Source organism: Dromaius novaehollandiae, chromosome 2 (assembly GCF_036370855.1).
Source record: "Dromaius novaehollandiae isolate bDroNov1 chromosome 2, bDroNov1.hap1, whole genome shotgun sequence".
Classification (NCBI taxonomy): Eukaryota; Metazoa; Chordata; class Aves; order Casuariiformes; family Dromaiidae; genus Dromaius; species Dromaius novaehollandiae.
The window spans coordinates 100,854,713-100,873,339 of record NC_088099.1 but is presented as its reverse complement, the minus strand read 5'-3'; the positions used below and the strand labels follow the sequence as shown (position 1 = coordinate 100,873,339).

Here is an 18,627-nt window from a genome sequence, read left to right as displayed (position 1 = left end):
TGCAAGTCCTTCGTGTTTTGACTCCGTTCTTTCTTCACAGCATTTCTTAGTATGAGCTTCAGGAACAGTGTCACAGTTATTTTCATTAGCTAGCACATTTGGTCTCGGGAAAAATGAAATAGTCACAACAGAAGCTCATAAGCAAAGCTTTAAAGAACCACAGAGCTACATTTAACCTGCTGGGGTGACCAAAATGGTAGTTTCTACTTTTCCACACACAGAAAAAAGTCCTGATGCGAGACACCCCTCAACACTTGTGGACTTTATCGAGACCGATCTGGCAGGTTTGAATAACCTTTGGCTGCTGTGGGCATCACAGTCCACATCTCACAACACTGATCTCATTGGTCTCATCAGAGACAGGGCTGGATTATCTGAATTTAATTTTGACTTGCTCTTAGAGGCATAAATCTGTCACTCATATGTCTGTGAAGTAGGCCCTGAATAAGCACTAACATCTGAAATGCAAAGGCAAAAGCACAGCAGTGACCTTGTATGACTAAGTGCTAAAAAAACGTAGCCGTTTCCTAAACAAATAAGAAAACTGGCACTAGAGAAAGGGCTGATGAGAAACTTTTCTTGAAGCTTTTTTTGGCAACTGGAAAGTTGCACAAAAGTCCCTTTATATTTCTAATACAATGCGTATAAAAGGAGGGTGACAGACTAGGAACTGCAAGTTCAAGTTCTGAAATGGCAGGGGAGAAACTACCTAATCCTCAAGTAGGGACAAATTTTGGTTTGCCATGGAAACCAGCTGTGCTTCATAAAATGAACACACTGGCAGTTACTCCCTTCTTTTAATAAGATTAAAGACGGAGGTTTCTATTGTTCTCCTTTGGTCCAGGCTGATTATTGCATTAGATGCCTGATAAGAGCAGTTGTGCTCTCCTCAAAAGCTGAAAGTAGCTGTGGTCTATATATAGGTGCACTCTTTTGAGCCCTCTACGTTATAGCAGTAGAGCAGCCATACTTCAACTAGTGAGTGCTGCTCTAAAACTCATCATTCAGTGGAAAGATTTAGTTCAGAGTTTTTTATCCTCAAACCTTGCTAGTAATACTGTCATATTTGGAAGTTTAAGCCAGGGTCTGGCCCCTACTGTGTTAATACTCTGTACAGGCAAAACAAAAAATGGTTGTTCTCGGGAAGCTTAAACCCCTCTTAACCTTGGACTTGTTGAGTGTAGTAAGAAGCATCTTCTGTAAAATCACTGAAAAACAAAAGTTTTTCAGTCCTCTGTTAAAGAAGTGCTATCGCAGTCATCAATAGTCCAAAGTGAAAGACAAGCTGACCTTAGTAGCTACTGCCTGGGGATTTTAGCTGAAACATGTTGCAGAAAAAGGCTCAGCAGATTGTGTTGATGCCTTCCGTCAGAAGTTCTATCTAAAAACTAAATTGAAATGGATGCTCTCTAGATTACATGCAGATTACAGTACCTGTGGTCCCAAGTTTCCGCATCGGTTGAGACAAAAGTAAAGCTTTCAAGTGCTCTCTAGGTAAATTGAACTTGGGATTTGTAACTTCTAACTGAATTGTTTTGTTTCGTTTTTTTTTAATGCCAGTTTAAGTCCATTAGATAGGCCCCAGAAAGGAGCAATCTCTATTCTCTGCAGTCCTCAGATTTTTATCTCTTTTGAGTCCAGGATGTGCGTCCTACTAAAACCTGACTGAGAACAAGCTCTGCTGCCCTGAAAGCTGTCAGCTGTTCTACTTGCAGATCCTTAAGCAAAAACGAAGATTCTGCAGGCTATTTTTCTTTTCCTCTGCTGCAGAGATACAGGGCCAGATTTCAGATGCATAAAGACAGAATGAGGACTATAATGGAACAGTTCAAAGTGTTTTCTCTATCCTCAGTTTATTGAAACTGATGGTTTACATGCCTACCACTGAATAAAGAAGCATGAAAATACTTTGAAGAACATGACCTGTTTTGGTTGGTCTTACCCTAAGGGAAGAGAACTGATAGAATGTTATTATTAGCAGTTTGAAGGACAAAAAGGCTGCTGATGAGGCTGAGTGGCAGAAGAGGGAAGAGGCAACAGTTAAAGAGAGTGGCGGAAAGATCCACACTTTCTGTTAGAGTAAACACATCCAGTGACATGGGTAACAAGAGTGTATGAGGTGCACACAGCTACGGAAGCAAACAGAGGAATAATAAATAACACGTTATGAGATTAAATACAATGGACTCTTTAAGTGCTAAGCACTGCAGTGCCAAACCTGTAGTGCAGGGCTGTCGACTAGACTCCTTAGCCAGCACTGCCATGAATGAACACTCGAGGAAAAGGTTCGACCAACCATGAGCTCGAAGAATTTCAGTCACTTCCCTCAGCGGAGCAATATGAGAATCTTCCAGAGCAGCCAGGCTTCGGCATACTGAAGCCTACTCTATGCCTAGCTTATGGGTTTTTTTCTGTTTTGTTTTGTCTTTTTTACTAAGCTTCCTATGTGCGGAGTTTATGTGAAAATAGTAAGAGGGAAATTACTTTTTTTTCTCTTTCCTAAGTGTAAAAGGGTAGAACTCTTTTCTGTTATTCTAAATTCTATTATTGGACAAACTGTTTCTTCATACACCAAACAGCTCCACTTCTATACTTAGCCAGCTTCAGGAAAAGAAAGGAAGAAAGAAACAAAGGGGGGGGGGGGCTGGAGAGGCTCCCCCGCCCCCAAAGGAGTGTCTGTGTGCAAATCAATAGCTTCATTTTGGTCAGATGACTTTTACTTATCCATCACATAATATTTATGCGGATTCCCTTGTCTCCCTTTGGTTTTCATTACCCCTTGTTTCTGTTGTAGGTCTCTCTAAAAATGAATCACTACTGCTCCAAAGTAAGCTTCAGCATGTATGTGTATTAGGTATGGTTGTGGTAGGCCTATTGGTAACAATTTGCCTTTAAGAATGCAGAACCAATTTGAAAATCCAGTAAAGAGTAAATTTTACCCTGAGAAAAACAGTTTGACTACAAGCAGTATTGGTGAAAGGGAGGGAAGTTCATGCTCTATTGTGCCTTCTGACAGAAGAGCTTCAGTTTGAGAGTTATTGGACAGTTTAACATCAGTGCTTTTTAGCTCCCATCTCCTTTTCTATTTCATTCTGTCTCTGCCTCTGAAATAAAGAATCATTGTGCTGTGTTTGCAAGGAAAGAAACTATTGAGGCATGGTAGGTAAAAGGTCCATCTATAGTAAGCAGCTTTTCATTCAGGCTATTTAATACAAGTTGACAGAAGTCACAGAGTAAGAGATTCAGCCTTGGAAAATGTCCCCTGCTGGTCTTCCCAAACCTGGAAGAGGGCGGTGCGAGCAGCAAGCACAGTATCTGGTACATACAAAGCTACACTGATGTGTTCTTAGACACATTCTTGAGTGCTCATACATGGGGAATGGACTGCAAAACAGCCCCTTACTGCTTGACAGTAACAGCCCACATACATGTGCAGACCTGTAACAGCAGATCGCCAGTAACAACCTGTGTGCGGGTACTTTTTTTTTTAATTATCTTAAGTCAATAGCTACATTAAGGAAGGAGGACATGTTATCAAACAGGTGTGAGAGAGTTCCCTGCACTGCTGGGGTGGTGGGGCTACCACAGCTTCCGCAGGGCAGGCGGAAGGGCTTTGAAAGGCCCTTGGCATCCAGTTCAACTGCAGGTCTGTGCACTGGCTCTGAGAAATGTGAGCTTCCTTGGCTCAGAGCCAAAGATAAAAGAGGCAGCCTGGGTGCAGATACTCCGCACAGTAGTGTTTCGGTTGATTCTTACAGGCAAAACCTGCAGCGCAGGCCCACAGTTCCACTTTTAGGCTCTCCTGTCCCAGCTTTCATCAAAAAAGTAGTTCTGCTTTAAGGCAGACTTTTTTTTCCAGTAAAGTGTTACTAGCCAAACTAATTAGGAGTCCTGCTGGCTGGAAATTAAGGCACTTTTCTATACACAGGTTTGGAAGGTTGTCTTTACAGTTAATGAGAGAACCCTGCAAAGTAACAGCCTGAGCAAAGCCCTAATAAGGACAGGTCTTCTTCTCTAAGTATCCTTGCAGACTGGTCCTGTGCATCTCTGGAACAGAGGCTGTCAGTCATGCTAAAGTATGTCAAGCTGTCTGGAGCTTATGTGATGTGGAAAATCTTTGGTCTGCAGCAAAGGCAGGCAAGTGTATTATTTCAGTGTTCCACTGAGCTGGCCCAGCCCCTCTGTCTGGCCTGAGGGGCCTGAATTTCGAAGTCCATTCTGGGCTGCTTTTTTGCAGTGTGACCAGTTTTGCAGAAAGCAAGTATGAAAAATGGGAATGTGCTCTCCTGACTGGTTCATATTGGGGTAAGCTGAAGCAGGGCATCATGGTGGCCTGCGTGTTAACCTTTTACCTCTTAACTTCTCCTATTGGCATGCTTCGGATACAGTCACTGCCAGTTTTTGCAGGCACAATACTCCACCCAGCAGGGGTGGCAGGCACTCAGCTAGCAGACCCATTAGTGCTGAGGCATTTCACGCTTCTGCTCAAGATGCTGATGTGATCCATCAGGTCATGCAAGACTGGGATTCAAAGTTAATCTGAACATGTGAGGGACCAAGCATGCTCAGTTCTGAGAATCATTTTTGTTCCAGCATAGCTGTTCCTTTTTAAGCAAAGAGGAGACATTCACACGTTCAGTATTTTTCAGACACTCAGCAGCATACACTGCAGAACTGAGGCACAGTAGTGAACCAGCAACTCAGGAAGGAATCCAAAGACATGAATCCAAAAGAAGGAATTATGCATAATAAGGGCAGCTTCCTAGTGATGAAAGAGAGTGAGAAAGTAGAAAAGGAAAATGCAAAAATGAAAATTAGAGCAAGAGATGCTAATTGAAGCTTTGGCCTGTGTGAATAAAATACCTCATTGTTCTGCCCTCAGTATATCAGCTTATTGCCGTGCCTGACATTTTAAACCGGACAAGTGAATTGAAAACAAAGCAAAAGCTTTCTGGCTCAGAATATGCTGCCAGTATGTATTAAGAGCAATAGAATGACAACTTTATACTGCCTAAGAGGACAGCAGGCTAGGGGTTTTGTTTGTTTGTTTGGATGATACTCTCTTGTCTCCTTCTGGTTGTGCTCTGATATTTTGTTTTGGGAATTCTTATTTTATTTTAGTTGGAGGGGATTTGAGGTAGTGGTGGTTGGGGCACTCTGCTTTCCCGGGCGTTACAAAGATAATCATAGAAATGTAAGTTTTAGGTCAGATATTAAATAATGAATTGATTTACCTCCCTGATTTTTGATGCAGAGAAGGATGACTGTACCGCAAATGTCATCTGAATCACATAAAACCCCTGAGGTGGTCAGTGAGCATGTAGGGGGATCCACCTAACCAAAGTGGCGACTCCCTTTTATCACACAGCAACCTTCTGTTTGGATTCTGTGCAATGAGACTCAACAGGCCATAACTGGGCTAGAAAAGGGCATATCTGAGGTAATGCTCTTTCTCTTAGCATCAGGGGAACGCCTGCGAGATTAATGTGCTCTGCTTCTGCGTTGTCAGACCACCCACCCTGTTCTGGAGATATCATAAAAGGCATATATGGTCAGTGGCAGTAAAATTTACAGTGAAGCAGAGCAGCGATCTGTTAATCACATATCCTGATCTCAGTCCCCTGTCCCATGAGTTTTGGGGGTTTTACAGGAGAGCTGAAATACCATTTTTTTCCTGCTGTTTCTGGGAAGGCAAACCACATGCCCTGTACCTTCAAGAAGTATCAATATTTTGGGAAATTCCACCACACCTAACTCACAAAGTTTTCTGTATATATGTTACCCTCCTAACCAGTTTCCTTTCCCCCCCGCTCAAGGCAGGGTGTGATCCAGTCCATGACTTTAAAAGGCCTTTTCAAATCTGTCTGAAGGCTGTGTGCTTTCTGTGACAACAACAGGAAAAAAAAAGGAAAAAATAAAGCATGCAAACAACAGCCCTAGAGTAAATATGATCTCATTGTGATTAAACTATAGTACATCAAAATCAAAAAGCATGTGGAAAACCTAACCTCTTTCCCTCGGGCAAGCAATTAAAAACCTAATGAAAGGAGACTGGATGTTGAATGCTAAAGAACTGAAGGAGCAGAGCAGAAGGAAAAAAAAAATGGAAGGCTAGAAAGAAAGAATCCTGGGCTGTGTGTTTTGAGTTCTCAATTTTCCAATTTCTGGCATTTGTGAAAAGTCTTCTCTCAGACAAACTTTCCTTAAAAGAACACCCTTCTTCCAGATTTAACCCTTACCTATACAACTCTATACAGAAACAATCACAAGTCAGTTGTCAAGAAACTAGCTGTGTAGAGATAAGACTTCTGTATCTGCCACAATTTATTTCTGTCTGATGTTTTCAGCTTTGGGAAGTGTATCTATGTGCATGTGTGTGCGCATGCACATGTATGTGTATATATATATGCACACACACAAATATATACACACATATACATTTTTTAATCTAAAACTTAGTTCAATTGAGACATGCATTTCTTCCCCCCTCTCTCCAAAAATTTTCCTGTGACTTTGGTATCAGCCATCTGGGACACTACCGAGCAGCTGCAACTTGGGAAAGCCTGAGAATCCAGGTTACTGAAAAAAAATGAGCTTGGGAACTGATGTTCCCAGGCTCCTGCCAGCTCCCCAGCAGGCTGGTGGTGTGACAGGAAGCATGCTGCCTAGGAATCGGACAAGCCTGCAGTAGAGACCAGCCTGGTTGGCAGATTAGGTTTGCCAGGTCCGGTCAGGGTCCTCTCCATGCTGCTGGGCACTGGCCAGCAAGAGTCAACAACCCTCCCAGAACATCTTGATTTTGACAAGCTGACATTTTCTAGGGAAGGGTTGGGGGAGGTGGGTTTTTTTTGTTGTTTGTTTTCTTAAATCAGTTGTAGTTTGAAGCTTACTCTGAAATTGAAATGAAACTTCGCCTGTATTCTTGATTGTGCGAGGGATTGTTTTATACAGTTTCTGGGCTGCAAATAAGAGAAAGCAGACCAAGCAGAAAGAGGGGAAAAAGAGAAGATTATCTGCTTGTAACCTAGGCCCTTCTATAACGGTAAAAAATGGCTGGTTATCCTAACTGTTTTAACTGGATGTAGAGTCCCTAGGAAAAGGGCATTCACATGAATCTATCTACTGCAAACTGCATGTCAAACAGGCAGCGTACACTCCTAGTTGTTTTGTACTTAAGTTTTTGGATTAAAAAAATCCTTTAAAGAGAATCACTGAATTTTCATGGTCTGCATTTCCTTCCCCCTGCCCTCAAGTGAGCAAGACATTCATTGAAGAAAGGGAGATTTACCCCTAGGATGCTCCAGCACTTTCCAAGATTGTCACCAAATGATTCACAGAGTTGTTCCTGATAAAATTCTCAACCTTTCTGTCAATGAGACCTGTCAAAGAAATGGCCTCTGATGCGCTGACTGCATTCCTGTAGAGTAAACTCATTCTTATTTCTCTTCATTTTCATGCAGGCTAATACAGCCTAACTGTGAATAAAGTATCTTTAAAACAAACACAAAAAATAGAAAGGCAAGAATAGACCTCATTCCTACAGAGAAAAAAAAATAAATATAATTTCTGTCACGCTGTGCGCTTGTGTTTCTAGAACAGCAAGCTATAACTTTAGCAGTCCTGTTTCTCATCAAACACAAGCTACATCCAAATCTGCTGTGGAAAAATGAACTCCTCAAAATTAAGAGTTTCCACTACTGTAATGTCTAGACCAACAGGCAAAAGAAAAAGGTCACTTTCCAAGAGCAGCCTGTGATAGACAGGTAGCAAAATTCAAGATACACATTGCATTTATTGCTGCTATAGCTTATAAGCTGACCCAGCTTCACTGATGATAAGAGTTGCAGCCATTTACAGATAGCAAAGAATGCCTCTAAATGCAGCTTTACTTGGCAGAAGCCTGATTTAAGAATATATATGGCATTTGTTTTGCAGTACGGTTCCAGAAGACTGTTCTTTGGGCAGTCAAAGGACAGTACAGTTGTAACAGACAAATATTCATCACTTGCATGGGTCCTCAGAGGGAATGTATTACATAAAGAAGCATCGCCAAAAGTGACTTGCACATTTATGATTCCAAATCTCACTGAACATGGGCTCTTACAGCTGTATACGGAGGTCAGTCTTAAGGAGTTCAGTTACTTCTCTCCATCAAGTGCAGCCAGAAATGGGAACAGCAGCAGAAGATATGGGTTCTCTACCATTGTTACAGCTAAGCTAGACACGTGTACATGCTCCTCTGAAGTGCTTACGTCACTTTAAGAATGAAATTAAACTGTAGATCTTAGAGACAGGCAGGTGCCTAACTCCTATTGGTATCAATGAGACTTAAGTGTCTAAATATATTTAACAAATGAATCTAAAGAAACTAAACCAAAGAAAAACTTCAGCTAGGCCCCTGAGTGACCTTGGTTCACCTATTATATGCAGAATTCATTCTCATGCTCCTAACATCTTTGATAATAAAATATGACAATGATCTCATGTTTTTCTACTTTGTGTATGCACAGAGAAACAAGGCTGTTTACCCTTTACAGACACTGAAGGAATGTCCTTCTTTCTTGCACTTCTGTGCACAACCAGGAGTGCCAGCTCTTTGCAAGAAGCAAAATCGGATTCCCATCTCCTACTACTTCTAAAGCTGGCTAAAGTGGTCAATAGGTACACCTATTCCAGTAGTGCAATGTGGAGGTGTGCATGACTAAGCAGAAATTTCCCATTTGTTGAACTTTTACCTACCTAGGTCACTAGTCACACCTGGCTTTACTGCAATAACGCTGGAATTTGTAATGTTGTGGTGGACCACAGGCAATTCAGTAATACAAACTTCTCCTGAGCCAGCACATGTAGGAGTTCAATGTTCGGTGATAAGATATCAGTCCAAGGATAACCTTTTCTAACCCTGATTGTTACCTTGCTTGTGAACGTAAGATTCCAAAGGTGATCCATTCAATTTCCCCTACATGCATGTATGCATTTATATATATCTCTGTGTGTGTGTGTGTGTGTGTGTGTGTGTGTGTGTGTGTGTGTGTGTGTGTATGTATATATATAACATGTATATATATGCCACATGCATGTCATTATCTGCAAGTACCAGAGGGGGAGAAAACAGAAACAATAAGGGAATGTTCAGCCATTTTTGTACATGGTCTTAAGAACTGTGGTCCAGCAGTTGTTAATCATTCCACCATAACAATCCATGAGATTTCCCCCAAAGGGCTAACCTGTCTTCTTCAAAATGGTGGTCACTGGCTTAAAAGGGTTGCAGAACTCTGTCCTCCTGCACTTGACTCTTTCCTTTTCAGAACATGTTTCCATAAACAGTCTATTAGGCAGTTCTGCTGCACTCTGATCTGATAGTGCCCCTCTGGTCAGTCTTGGATAGTATGGCACTGTTTGCAGTGATTAACAGTGGGTCAAGGTGCCTCAAGGCAAAAAAATAGTCTAATGTGACTGCAATCTTTAGCAGGATCTCAAAAGTGTAAGTAAAACCCACAGATTATAACCATCTTATGTCTCCAGCACTTCCTCGGGTCAAATTGAAACGGAAGCATCAAAAATATAAGGAAGATTGTGCCAGTTCTGCTTCCCCATCTTATACTAGGTACCACTGGACAGAGATATCTCTGTTACTCGTGAGCAGCTGTTAGCATAAAACCCCCCCAGAAGTTTAAAAGTCATGCAAAAAGCTGCATGCTGTTAGCTACAATGCTTTGTCATGGCTCCTCTCCTTCCTCTGAGGCAAGTCCTGTAGCATCTCCAGGCCTTAGCATCCCCATTTATAAAATGGAACTAACAGCACTGTGCTATCTTGCAAAGTCTTTAGGAGGGCAAATAGATTCTATCATGACAATTGCTCAAAAACCCTGAGGTGTTGAGGGAAATATCTCTATTAGGTATATAAATATATGCAAACTTAATGCAAAGCTGAAGGTGTATGAGTGGTATGTGCATCTACTGGGGGGCGCACAGAGGCCACAGCAGGGAACAGCATGAGTCTGAAAATGACAGTGGCCCTCCAAGCTTTGGGAAAGAGCCAGTCCTACCTTTACATCTCACTAGTACTGCCCCTGATAATTGTCATTAGGCCTGACCCTGCTAGACTCCTGCCATCTCCCTCCATAGCACAGAAGAGAGAAAAATCATGAAACTTCCATTATAAATCCATGGCTGAAACAAAGCCAACACAAACTAGGGCAGTTTTCACTTCATTGGTTTGTTCCTCTAATGCTCTCTCTTACAAGGTGTTACTATTCCTATTTACTTTTAGGTTTGATTGTTTTCATTTTTAGTATCTCAACAATCACAGAGTGACAAAGAGGAGCACAAGGAATACACAAAACAGAAAGGATTTGGTTAGTAAAGTACAGGCAATTCTTTTCCCTTTACATGTCCCAATATTTAAAGTTTTTCATTGCCAGGGTAACAAGCAGCTTTTCACAAGCATTTCTGGTCAGGAATATAGTATTTCTTCCCAGTGACACTATTTTGTTTGTCTTGGCATGCAGGCATTGTAATCAAGTCTATATATTACAGCACTGTGCCTTTGCACAAATGGCAGGCATTTCAAACCCTATTTACTTAGGTTTCTTCCTTGCCCAACAAATTATCTAAAAATAGATCATCAAGACCTCATACTTTACATCTACGTCATTCCTTTTGGCTTAAATGAGGTAAGGAATGCAGTTGTTCTTTTTCTCTCCTCTTTCACCCACTGTTTGGATCTTTTAGTAAAAAGATAACCCCCCTTTCTCCTTCCCCATCTTCTTCATCTTGCTTGTGAACAGCCAGCAAACTACAAAAGCCTTGTTATGATAATGCCCCCTCCCTTTCTGTTGTGTCACACTTTTGTTGTCCGAGATAGAAGGGGATGGGAATCATTGACCAGAGAGATCCTCTCCCATCCATGTTCTTGTCTGATCATGGTGTTCCCACTGACATTTCTGCTCATACTGTGGTACGCTTCAGCTGTAGCTGCTTCATCCTCGGAATCTTAGTCTGAGTTTGTATTCAGAAACGCTTGATCTTACCTTCTGAAATACAGAATACTAGAATGTCATCCTATGAGGACACAGTGGGAACTGGGTATTGCTATAATACCTCTGCACCCTAAAGGAATTAGTTTCTGAAAGTAGCTTTCAGACAAGTACGACTAATAAATACTCACAGCCAACACCTATGTATTTTTTATGCTTAACATTTCCCAGCTTCCTATGGCTCAGTTATTCTAACTTTTGTATTCTCCAGTATCCAATTACTGCATGAATGGTAGAACAGGATTTATCCCAGGGTCAAATTTGTTCTGGGTTTAAACAGTCACATCTTCATAGAATCAGGCACAGTGAACAAAACACAGAGACACAAAAGTGTAGAGATAGATATAAGGTAAAATTCTGAACTTGCTGAAATCCATACGGATTGTCCCACTGGTTTTCATGGGACTAGGGCTTGAGTCTTCTGTTAGAAGAATGTTTAAAAAATGGGATGGAGAATGAAAGAAACTCAGGTCAAAAAAGATTAAGGAGAAGGAACAAATTTTCAAAAGGTTTACGAGTGAAAAGAGGGAGAACATATAGACTGAGCAGCAGAAGGGAACTCCAGACCAGCAATGACCTTGTGTTCAGTCACACTGAAAGTAAAGTCAGGAGTGATGGAGAGATATACTCAGGGCCTCACACACAAATCAGTTCTTGTTATATCCAACTGTTAATACTCTCCTTGGAATATAATGAGCATCTCAATCATTTCATTAAACAAGGCCTTATCTTATGGACTGTCACAATGAAGTAAAGAATGAAAGGCCCCAACATAATACCACCTGGAGAATACCAGGAATAGTTAAGCAGACCCAACTCTACATTTGGAAGCCAAGCCACCTCTGAAGTGATGGTTTTTTTCCCAGGCAAGACACTAGTACATCTGATCCTTCATTTTCTGCATACAATAAAAAGTATAGGAGTTTGTTCTCCTATAGAAAGGAAACAGCAGAGGCTGAATGAGCAGGTATTTTCATTATATATTACTCTAGGGATGAGAAATATATCTAAGGATGTTTGTTCTAGTTAAACAGTATAAGTAGATACTTCACATTTCCCAGGGAAAGTAAACACCCTAGTCTGACAAGAAGGTTTTTGAGGCCAAAAACCTCCGTCTTCATTTTTTATGGCTCGCTCTTTCTTTGTCTAGCTTGCTCCGTCTAGAATTACGTAATCACCTCCCTGAACCAAAGTGTTCATTCTAATCAGACTGGGCAAAGGAAACATTACAGAGCAGGGAAGACTTCCCCTGTCGAGCTAGCTATCTTATCAATTCCTACTCTTGCAGTGCCTTGTGGCCACATATGAAGCATGATCCCCTCGCAGCACAGGAAGGATGGATGGTGACAAAAAAAAGTGAGGGCATTGTATAACTATGTAGGACCATTATTTTGCCACTGAGACACAAGTGTTGCTTAGTCACAGGCAGTTGGAAAGCACTTCATAAGCCCTGGACTAACAATGACACTTTCTGCTCTTTTACTCCCAATTGCCTGATACTTTCTGGTAAGAAATACAGCTTTCCTAAACTAGTGTCAAGGCTGCCTGAACTAATATGAGGGTGGAGTGGAAAGGGACAGATGATGAATTTGATCACAGACTTCTAATCAGGCAGTTATTTAAAAAGAAAAAAAAAGAATCCAGATCCAGATCCAGGTCCAGATCAAAATTTCCAAAGTCACTGAGTATCTTTCTCTATCTGTATCTTACACAATTTCCCTTTTCTTGGCCACTTTTAATCATCATGAGATGGTGAAACTGGCAGCAACCTTGAAAACTGACTCCAAGCTTTTTCAAAGTCTGGGTAAAAGAGCTTCTGAAAGCTTGGGCTGAGCTCAGAGATACATAGAAAAGAAACAGAATAAGTATATATTTGTCTAGGTAGCACTTTGACATCGCATTCTACAAAGGCTTGCAAGCCTTTCTGAAAAACACAGAATCAGGGCTCTTTTACACTACATACTGCCTAAATTTAATAAAAAGATGGACTTTGCTTCAAAGGAAATTAGTCTCTAAGTAAATGTAATGTATGCGACATTTCTAAATCACCTTTTTATTGATGGTGAAGTTATTTTTGGCAGAGAAAGTAAAGTTTTCCTTCTCTCCCCCTTTTTTCCAATCACACAAGATTATGGTATGTCTGTACAGTAATCTAATGCCCTGTAGGCAATCCAGTACCTTGCCCAGATGTTTTTAAGTAGAGTAATATTATGATGGAAATCTCCATTGTGTCTTCTGAAACAAAGTCTAGTAAAAAGTTAAGCTAAATCACTGCTTTTATTTAAGACAGGAGAGGAGGGCATACTGCCCATTTTAAAATATACAGTTGGTTTTTTTCTGCTCTCAGCCTATCAAAACAGACCACCCTGAAAAACTGAAATAACAAAATATATTCATAAAGACTTGGAAAAGGGAATGATTACACCACAGGGAGAAGTAGCAGTAACTTCCAAATCAATGCTAGATATGACACATATAAATGCATTTTCCTACAAGCAGATGTATTTATTCCCTTACGAGCACTGGTGTAAGTAAGAGGGGAACCTTGCCATCATGTGGATACCTACAGCTCTACAGGCTGAGAAAAGGCCCTTCTCCTTTCAACACAAAACGCCGTGCAAACATCTGCGAGTTCTCTTCTAGCTTATCTCCATTTACTGCCTCATTATTTTTCCACTTAACCCCCCCCCCCCCGTACTACCTCACTTACACCATCATGCCGCTGGGCAGCTCCTTTGGGATTTGACATTTTAAGAGGTGACACCGCAGCAGGCGAGAGCAGGCACCACCCCGCCGCCCCCGCCTAACGGCCGGTCAACGCTTGTACTCGTTGAGGGAAGCCCCGATTTCGCCCCCCAACAAGCCCCTGCCAAACTCCTGCCAGGGCTGCGGCTGCCCCGGAGCCCCCTCACGGCTCTGCCTAAGCCCGCCGGGCCCCTCGGACAGAGCCGCCCTGCCTCCCTCCCGCCGCGGAGAGGGGCCGCGACGCCGCGCGGCGGGCAGCGGCCCCGCCTTACCTTGTACTTCATGGCTGCGGCGGGCGCGCGAGGCGCGCGCGGGGAGCTAGACGGCGCGCGGCGGCACTCGGCGCATCGCCCCAACGCCCGCAGTGTAAGGTAATGCAGTGCAGTACAACACAGCCCCACCCACCGCACTGCACCGACCGCTCGCCGCCTCTGAGCGCCGCGCCGCCCGCCCCACCGCCAGACTACCCCGCTCATTTGCATAGCACCGCCCCCATTGGCCAGGGCCCGTGACAAGGTGGCCCCCGCAGCCCCGCCCCCGGCTCGCGCCGCTGGGGAGGCCGTTACCTCGGGGGAGCTGCTGTTGGGGGTGAGGGGCAAGGGGGGAGGGAGGCGCGTTAAAATTAGTTGCTTCTCCCCTTTCTTAAAAAAGAAAAGAAACCCGCTCACAAAGTGGGGGCTGACAGTCCTGCTTCCTGTGACCCAGCAACTCCTTCACAATCCCGTGTCGCTTCAAAGCGGTTCACCTCAGATTCTCCACATGAAATGGGAACTGAACAAAAGCTTTTCTGTCTGCTGCCCCTTCCTCCTCCCCACCCCTGCTGGTGCGTCTCTTTTGCTGAGAGATTTCTGTTCTTTTCAAGGTTCAAAGTGGCCTGGCCATCAGTGAAAGGAGCCCTGGGAATAGCTGCTCTGAAGTGACAAAGTGGGGAGGCACCAAAGCACTTCTCAGAGCTTTGCCTGGTTCCTCAGGGGCCTGCGAGGCTGAGGGGAGCGGAGCCGGGCTCAGGTAGGCAGCAGCCTGTCCCGCCGACCTGTCAGGCTGTCCCTCTTCTGTGCCAAGTCTGCACCACCTGCTCCTCTCCATCGCATTCCCCCCCACCCCCTTCCATAACCGCCTTTGGTGTCCAGGAATTTGATGAGCTTTTGAGGGGTGAGGGGTGGGGGTGAAACAGCTCACTTTGAGCTGTTTCATTCCTGTCGTTGGGATCAATTTTTGTTCTTGTTCGCCCCCAAAGATGGTCTTTTAACCATTATCTCAGATCAAAATGCCAAGTATTCACTCTGCATGGGAAGGGCCTGGTATTTAAACATTGGTTAGACACATGAGGCAAGGATGGCTTTAGTGATTTAGAGATGTCCGTTTTAAACTGTGACCATGGCAAAATCAGGATTATTTGGAAGACAGTAATAATTACTTCTGATATCTTGGAGGCAGGAAAGAGAAGGGACGATAAATGTGCAGTGATCCTCCATTCTTTTTAATTGGGCCGTGATTAATGTAGTGCACATAGTAGAAATCTTTGTGTATGGGACACGACATACTCCAGCTTGTTAAGAGGAACAGGAAATAAATTCTCTCCTTTTTGCCCAAGTTGGATCTTACCCAATGTTTCTAAGTCACAGATGGACTCAACCCTATTTCTAGTGGCCTAGGGAAAAACAGCAAAGAATAATCCTGTACTACCAAATTACAAACATAACTTCATTCCATAGTACAGTGGCATCCTTAAATGCTCATGTGACTAATCCATTAGAGAAGGATCTTATTGCTAAAATGGTTTCCTGGCTTCTAAAGAATGTAATACTCTTATCTGTTATCTCCTCCTCCATTCTCTACTTCCAGGATAAAATATGAAGTTGCATTACACATATTTACTAAATGCATGCAAAACTATTTTTCTTCTGTATTTTTCTTCTTGACTGCATGTGCCCTAATAATATGGGTCCCTGTCAATACAAGAGATGTGTCAGTTATTAGGGAGAAAAGTAAGCATCTGCTCTCTGCACGGTAGAGCATGCCACTGTGACTGTGCTCTCTATGCATTGCTATCACTTCACTAGCTGCTTGGCCTCTTGGGGTTTTTTTTTTCTGTTTTTTACTTTATGTTTGTTTGTTGATTTTTCAGATTTTCAGAGGAGTTACTTGAAGTAGATAGTATTTTATATGTGCTGAGTTTTGGGCAACATTGTTTTGAGTGTAACATCAAAACATTCAGTATTTTCAGCAGAATAAAGCTTTCCTGGTTGCTGTATCATTAGATACTTTATTTAAGAAAAGAATTGTTTCAGTGAATATACACAGCCAGCTTCCTGTTAGGAGAGTGCAAATCTTTTCAGAGTGTTTCTTTAACTATAGAGTTTGACCCTTGCTTTGCTTTTTTTTTTTTTTTTTTTTTGCATGTGTTTTCCCTTCACTCTCTGAGGAGGAGATTTTCTCCTGGGGTACATTTCCAAAGGACAGAGGATGGAATGGCTAAGGTGTTAGCATGGTATTTGACTAGCATCCAAATTCCTCTTCCCTGAATAAGCCCTGTATAATCTCTTTGCACTTTGCACTGTGGAAGCCTCCCTTTCTGGCACCATTGTCACGATAAATGCATTAAAGATTGTAAAGAACTTGATTGCCACATTAGTAAAGACTAGATAAGTACCAGAGAGTCCTATTTCTGACTTCACCTATATTTAAATCCAGAGTGTATCTGTTTTCCAGTCATCCCACCAGTATAGGACTTTTCATGTAATTGGTGTTTTGCTTCTTCAGAATGCTTTACAATCAAATTATGAAACCTGAGCACTTTCTATAAGCTGTACCTCCACCTTTGTTTTAGCCTGAATTGCTTCTGATATTTTTAAAATGTCTCTGACTGATCTTAATATACAGTAACAGATGTGTTAATATAAAATTCTAGTGGGGTTTTCCCTTGTATATGTTGTTTTCCTTTATCAACCTCCATAACGCATATTAAAAACATTTAAGTAAATGTCACTGGAATGAAATTTTGGGGCACCAAAACCCAGAGTTTGGGCACCAAAACCCAGTGTTGATAGCTATACTTTACAGTTGTAAAGGGACAGATAAAAGAATTAGTAATTTACAAGAAAGATTGCCATCTCATACCACTGCCTCAGTAAAGTCCCACTGCTCATTTTATTCAGACTCACTTTCCCCCCTACTCTGTCTCACCTACTCCATTTACCATCTTAGGTTTTCTTTGAGCTTTGAGGGGGCTTTTAATTTCCCCAAGGGTGAAATACTCCCACTTAGTGCAACACTTCTAGTAGAGCTAGCAGCATGGCTGAGCTCCCTGATGCATCATGAATATCGGGAATTAGATATACCTTGAAAGAGGCATTTGTAAATATGATCCTGTAACCTTGACACATTACTAAAAAAAGTGAGGATTGTGGAAAGCACACATTTGTGGTTAGTGCAAGCACTTAGCTTTTCTTAATGACCTTGTCAACTGCAATGCTTTGACTATGTAATATTGTATTTCAGGCATAGTCTTGGAAAGTTTTGAATGGTTGCCATGGATAATCAGCTAAATTATACAATGGAACATCCTGATGAGGAAGCCAAGACCTGGCTTTACCAGTGTCTGTGTTGTAGAGGCAACTTAAGCTATATCGCCAGGATTTATAACTACAGGGTCCTATTGAAGTTCTCAGGAGGGTGATTCATGTAATGGGCCTTTTTGCTTCACAGCACAGCAATGACTTGATTCGCTGCCTCATATTTTATGCCACTGCAATGCTAGTGAAGTAGCAAATGAGTTCTGTGACTTTGTCTTGTGCCTGCATCAATTACTTTTGTTTGTTTGCTTTCGCTGAGGGCAAATTAATATTACTCTCTGCTCATTTGGGCAACCTAGTGCTTGTCTGTTTCTCTCATACACTATCCTGGTGCGCTTATTGCTTCTTTTATTTATCACTGCACTACTGGACTTTGTTCTCCCTTTGCCCTCTCAATTGCTGGATAAGGTTCTGAGGCACATGGAGGAGGGCAGCAGGTGAAATGGTCCTGAAGCCAAAGGGGCTGCTTGTTAGCCAAGCTCTATGCTCACCTCCCGCACCCCTCAGCAAACAACATGAAACAGAGCTGTCAGCCAGGCTGGGAAGGGAGTACCCACTGAAGCAAATCAGCCAACTAGTGCCCTGTGAACGCTGATAGGAGGAGAACATGAGGCAGATATCCTGCCCCAAACAGTTACTAAAACAAGAAATCCCTTGTTCCCTTTTCCTCATGACACAACCTGAGAAGAGAGAGACACAGCAGAGTGTCTCTCTCACAGTTGAGAGAGCCTTTTCAGAATGGTTCTGTGAGCTCTGGATTTTGGAAGCACTGAGCTATCTTTTTTCCTGCACAAAGCCCTAACTATGCTTTGGATAACATTATGCAGCATCTGCATCACTTCTTGCTGTGATACTTGGCCAAGGGATTGGGATTAAAATTAATTTAGTTATAGTGCCACTGCACTTTGTGAGCAAAGGAGAGTCCTAATAATTAGCCTTGATCCTACAGCCTGTATAATGCTAGCTAAACTAGTTCAGCTGCTGTGCAGTGGATGGAATTTATTCAGTATAGAATGGTTTTATACACAGTCAGAATTTGCAATTTGCTTGCTTGGAGAAATGTGAAAAAAGATGAAATGCTGCTGTTTTCTGAAAAGAAAGTAACAAAAATTCACTACTGGTGTGGGCAGGCTTTCATGTCTATCTGGACAGAAAGGCCCTGCTCTCACCTCAGTTAGAAATAATAAGAAAAAGATTTCATTTTCATCTGAAGAAGGGAATAGTTTGCATTTCAGTGAACCAGAAAAAAATCTGTTCTCTTTTTCTTT

At 42.3% G+C, this 18,627-nt stretch overlaps 1 protein-coding gene across 2 annotated transcripts in view; it reads right to left on the bottom strand.

The window, feature by feature from the left end:
* Nucleotides 1–18,627, bottom strand: part of NEDD9 (neural precursor cell expressed, developmentally down-regulated 9) — a 108,149-nt gene that overhangs the window by 27,446 nt on the left and 62,076 nt on the right. Inside the window, exon 1 of one of the 2 annotated variants that reach the window (XM_026104777.2) lies at nt 14,057–14,252. The exons of the other annotated variant lie outside the window; for it this stretch is intronic. Within the exon in view, the coding sequence (XP_025960562.1) occupies nt 14,057–14,068 (12 nt within the window). The 5' untranslated portion in view covers nt 14,069–14,252. Of the gene's footprint in view, nt 1–14,056; nt 14,253–18,627 lie in introns of those variants that run through there. 2 annotated transcript variants of the gene reach the window in all.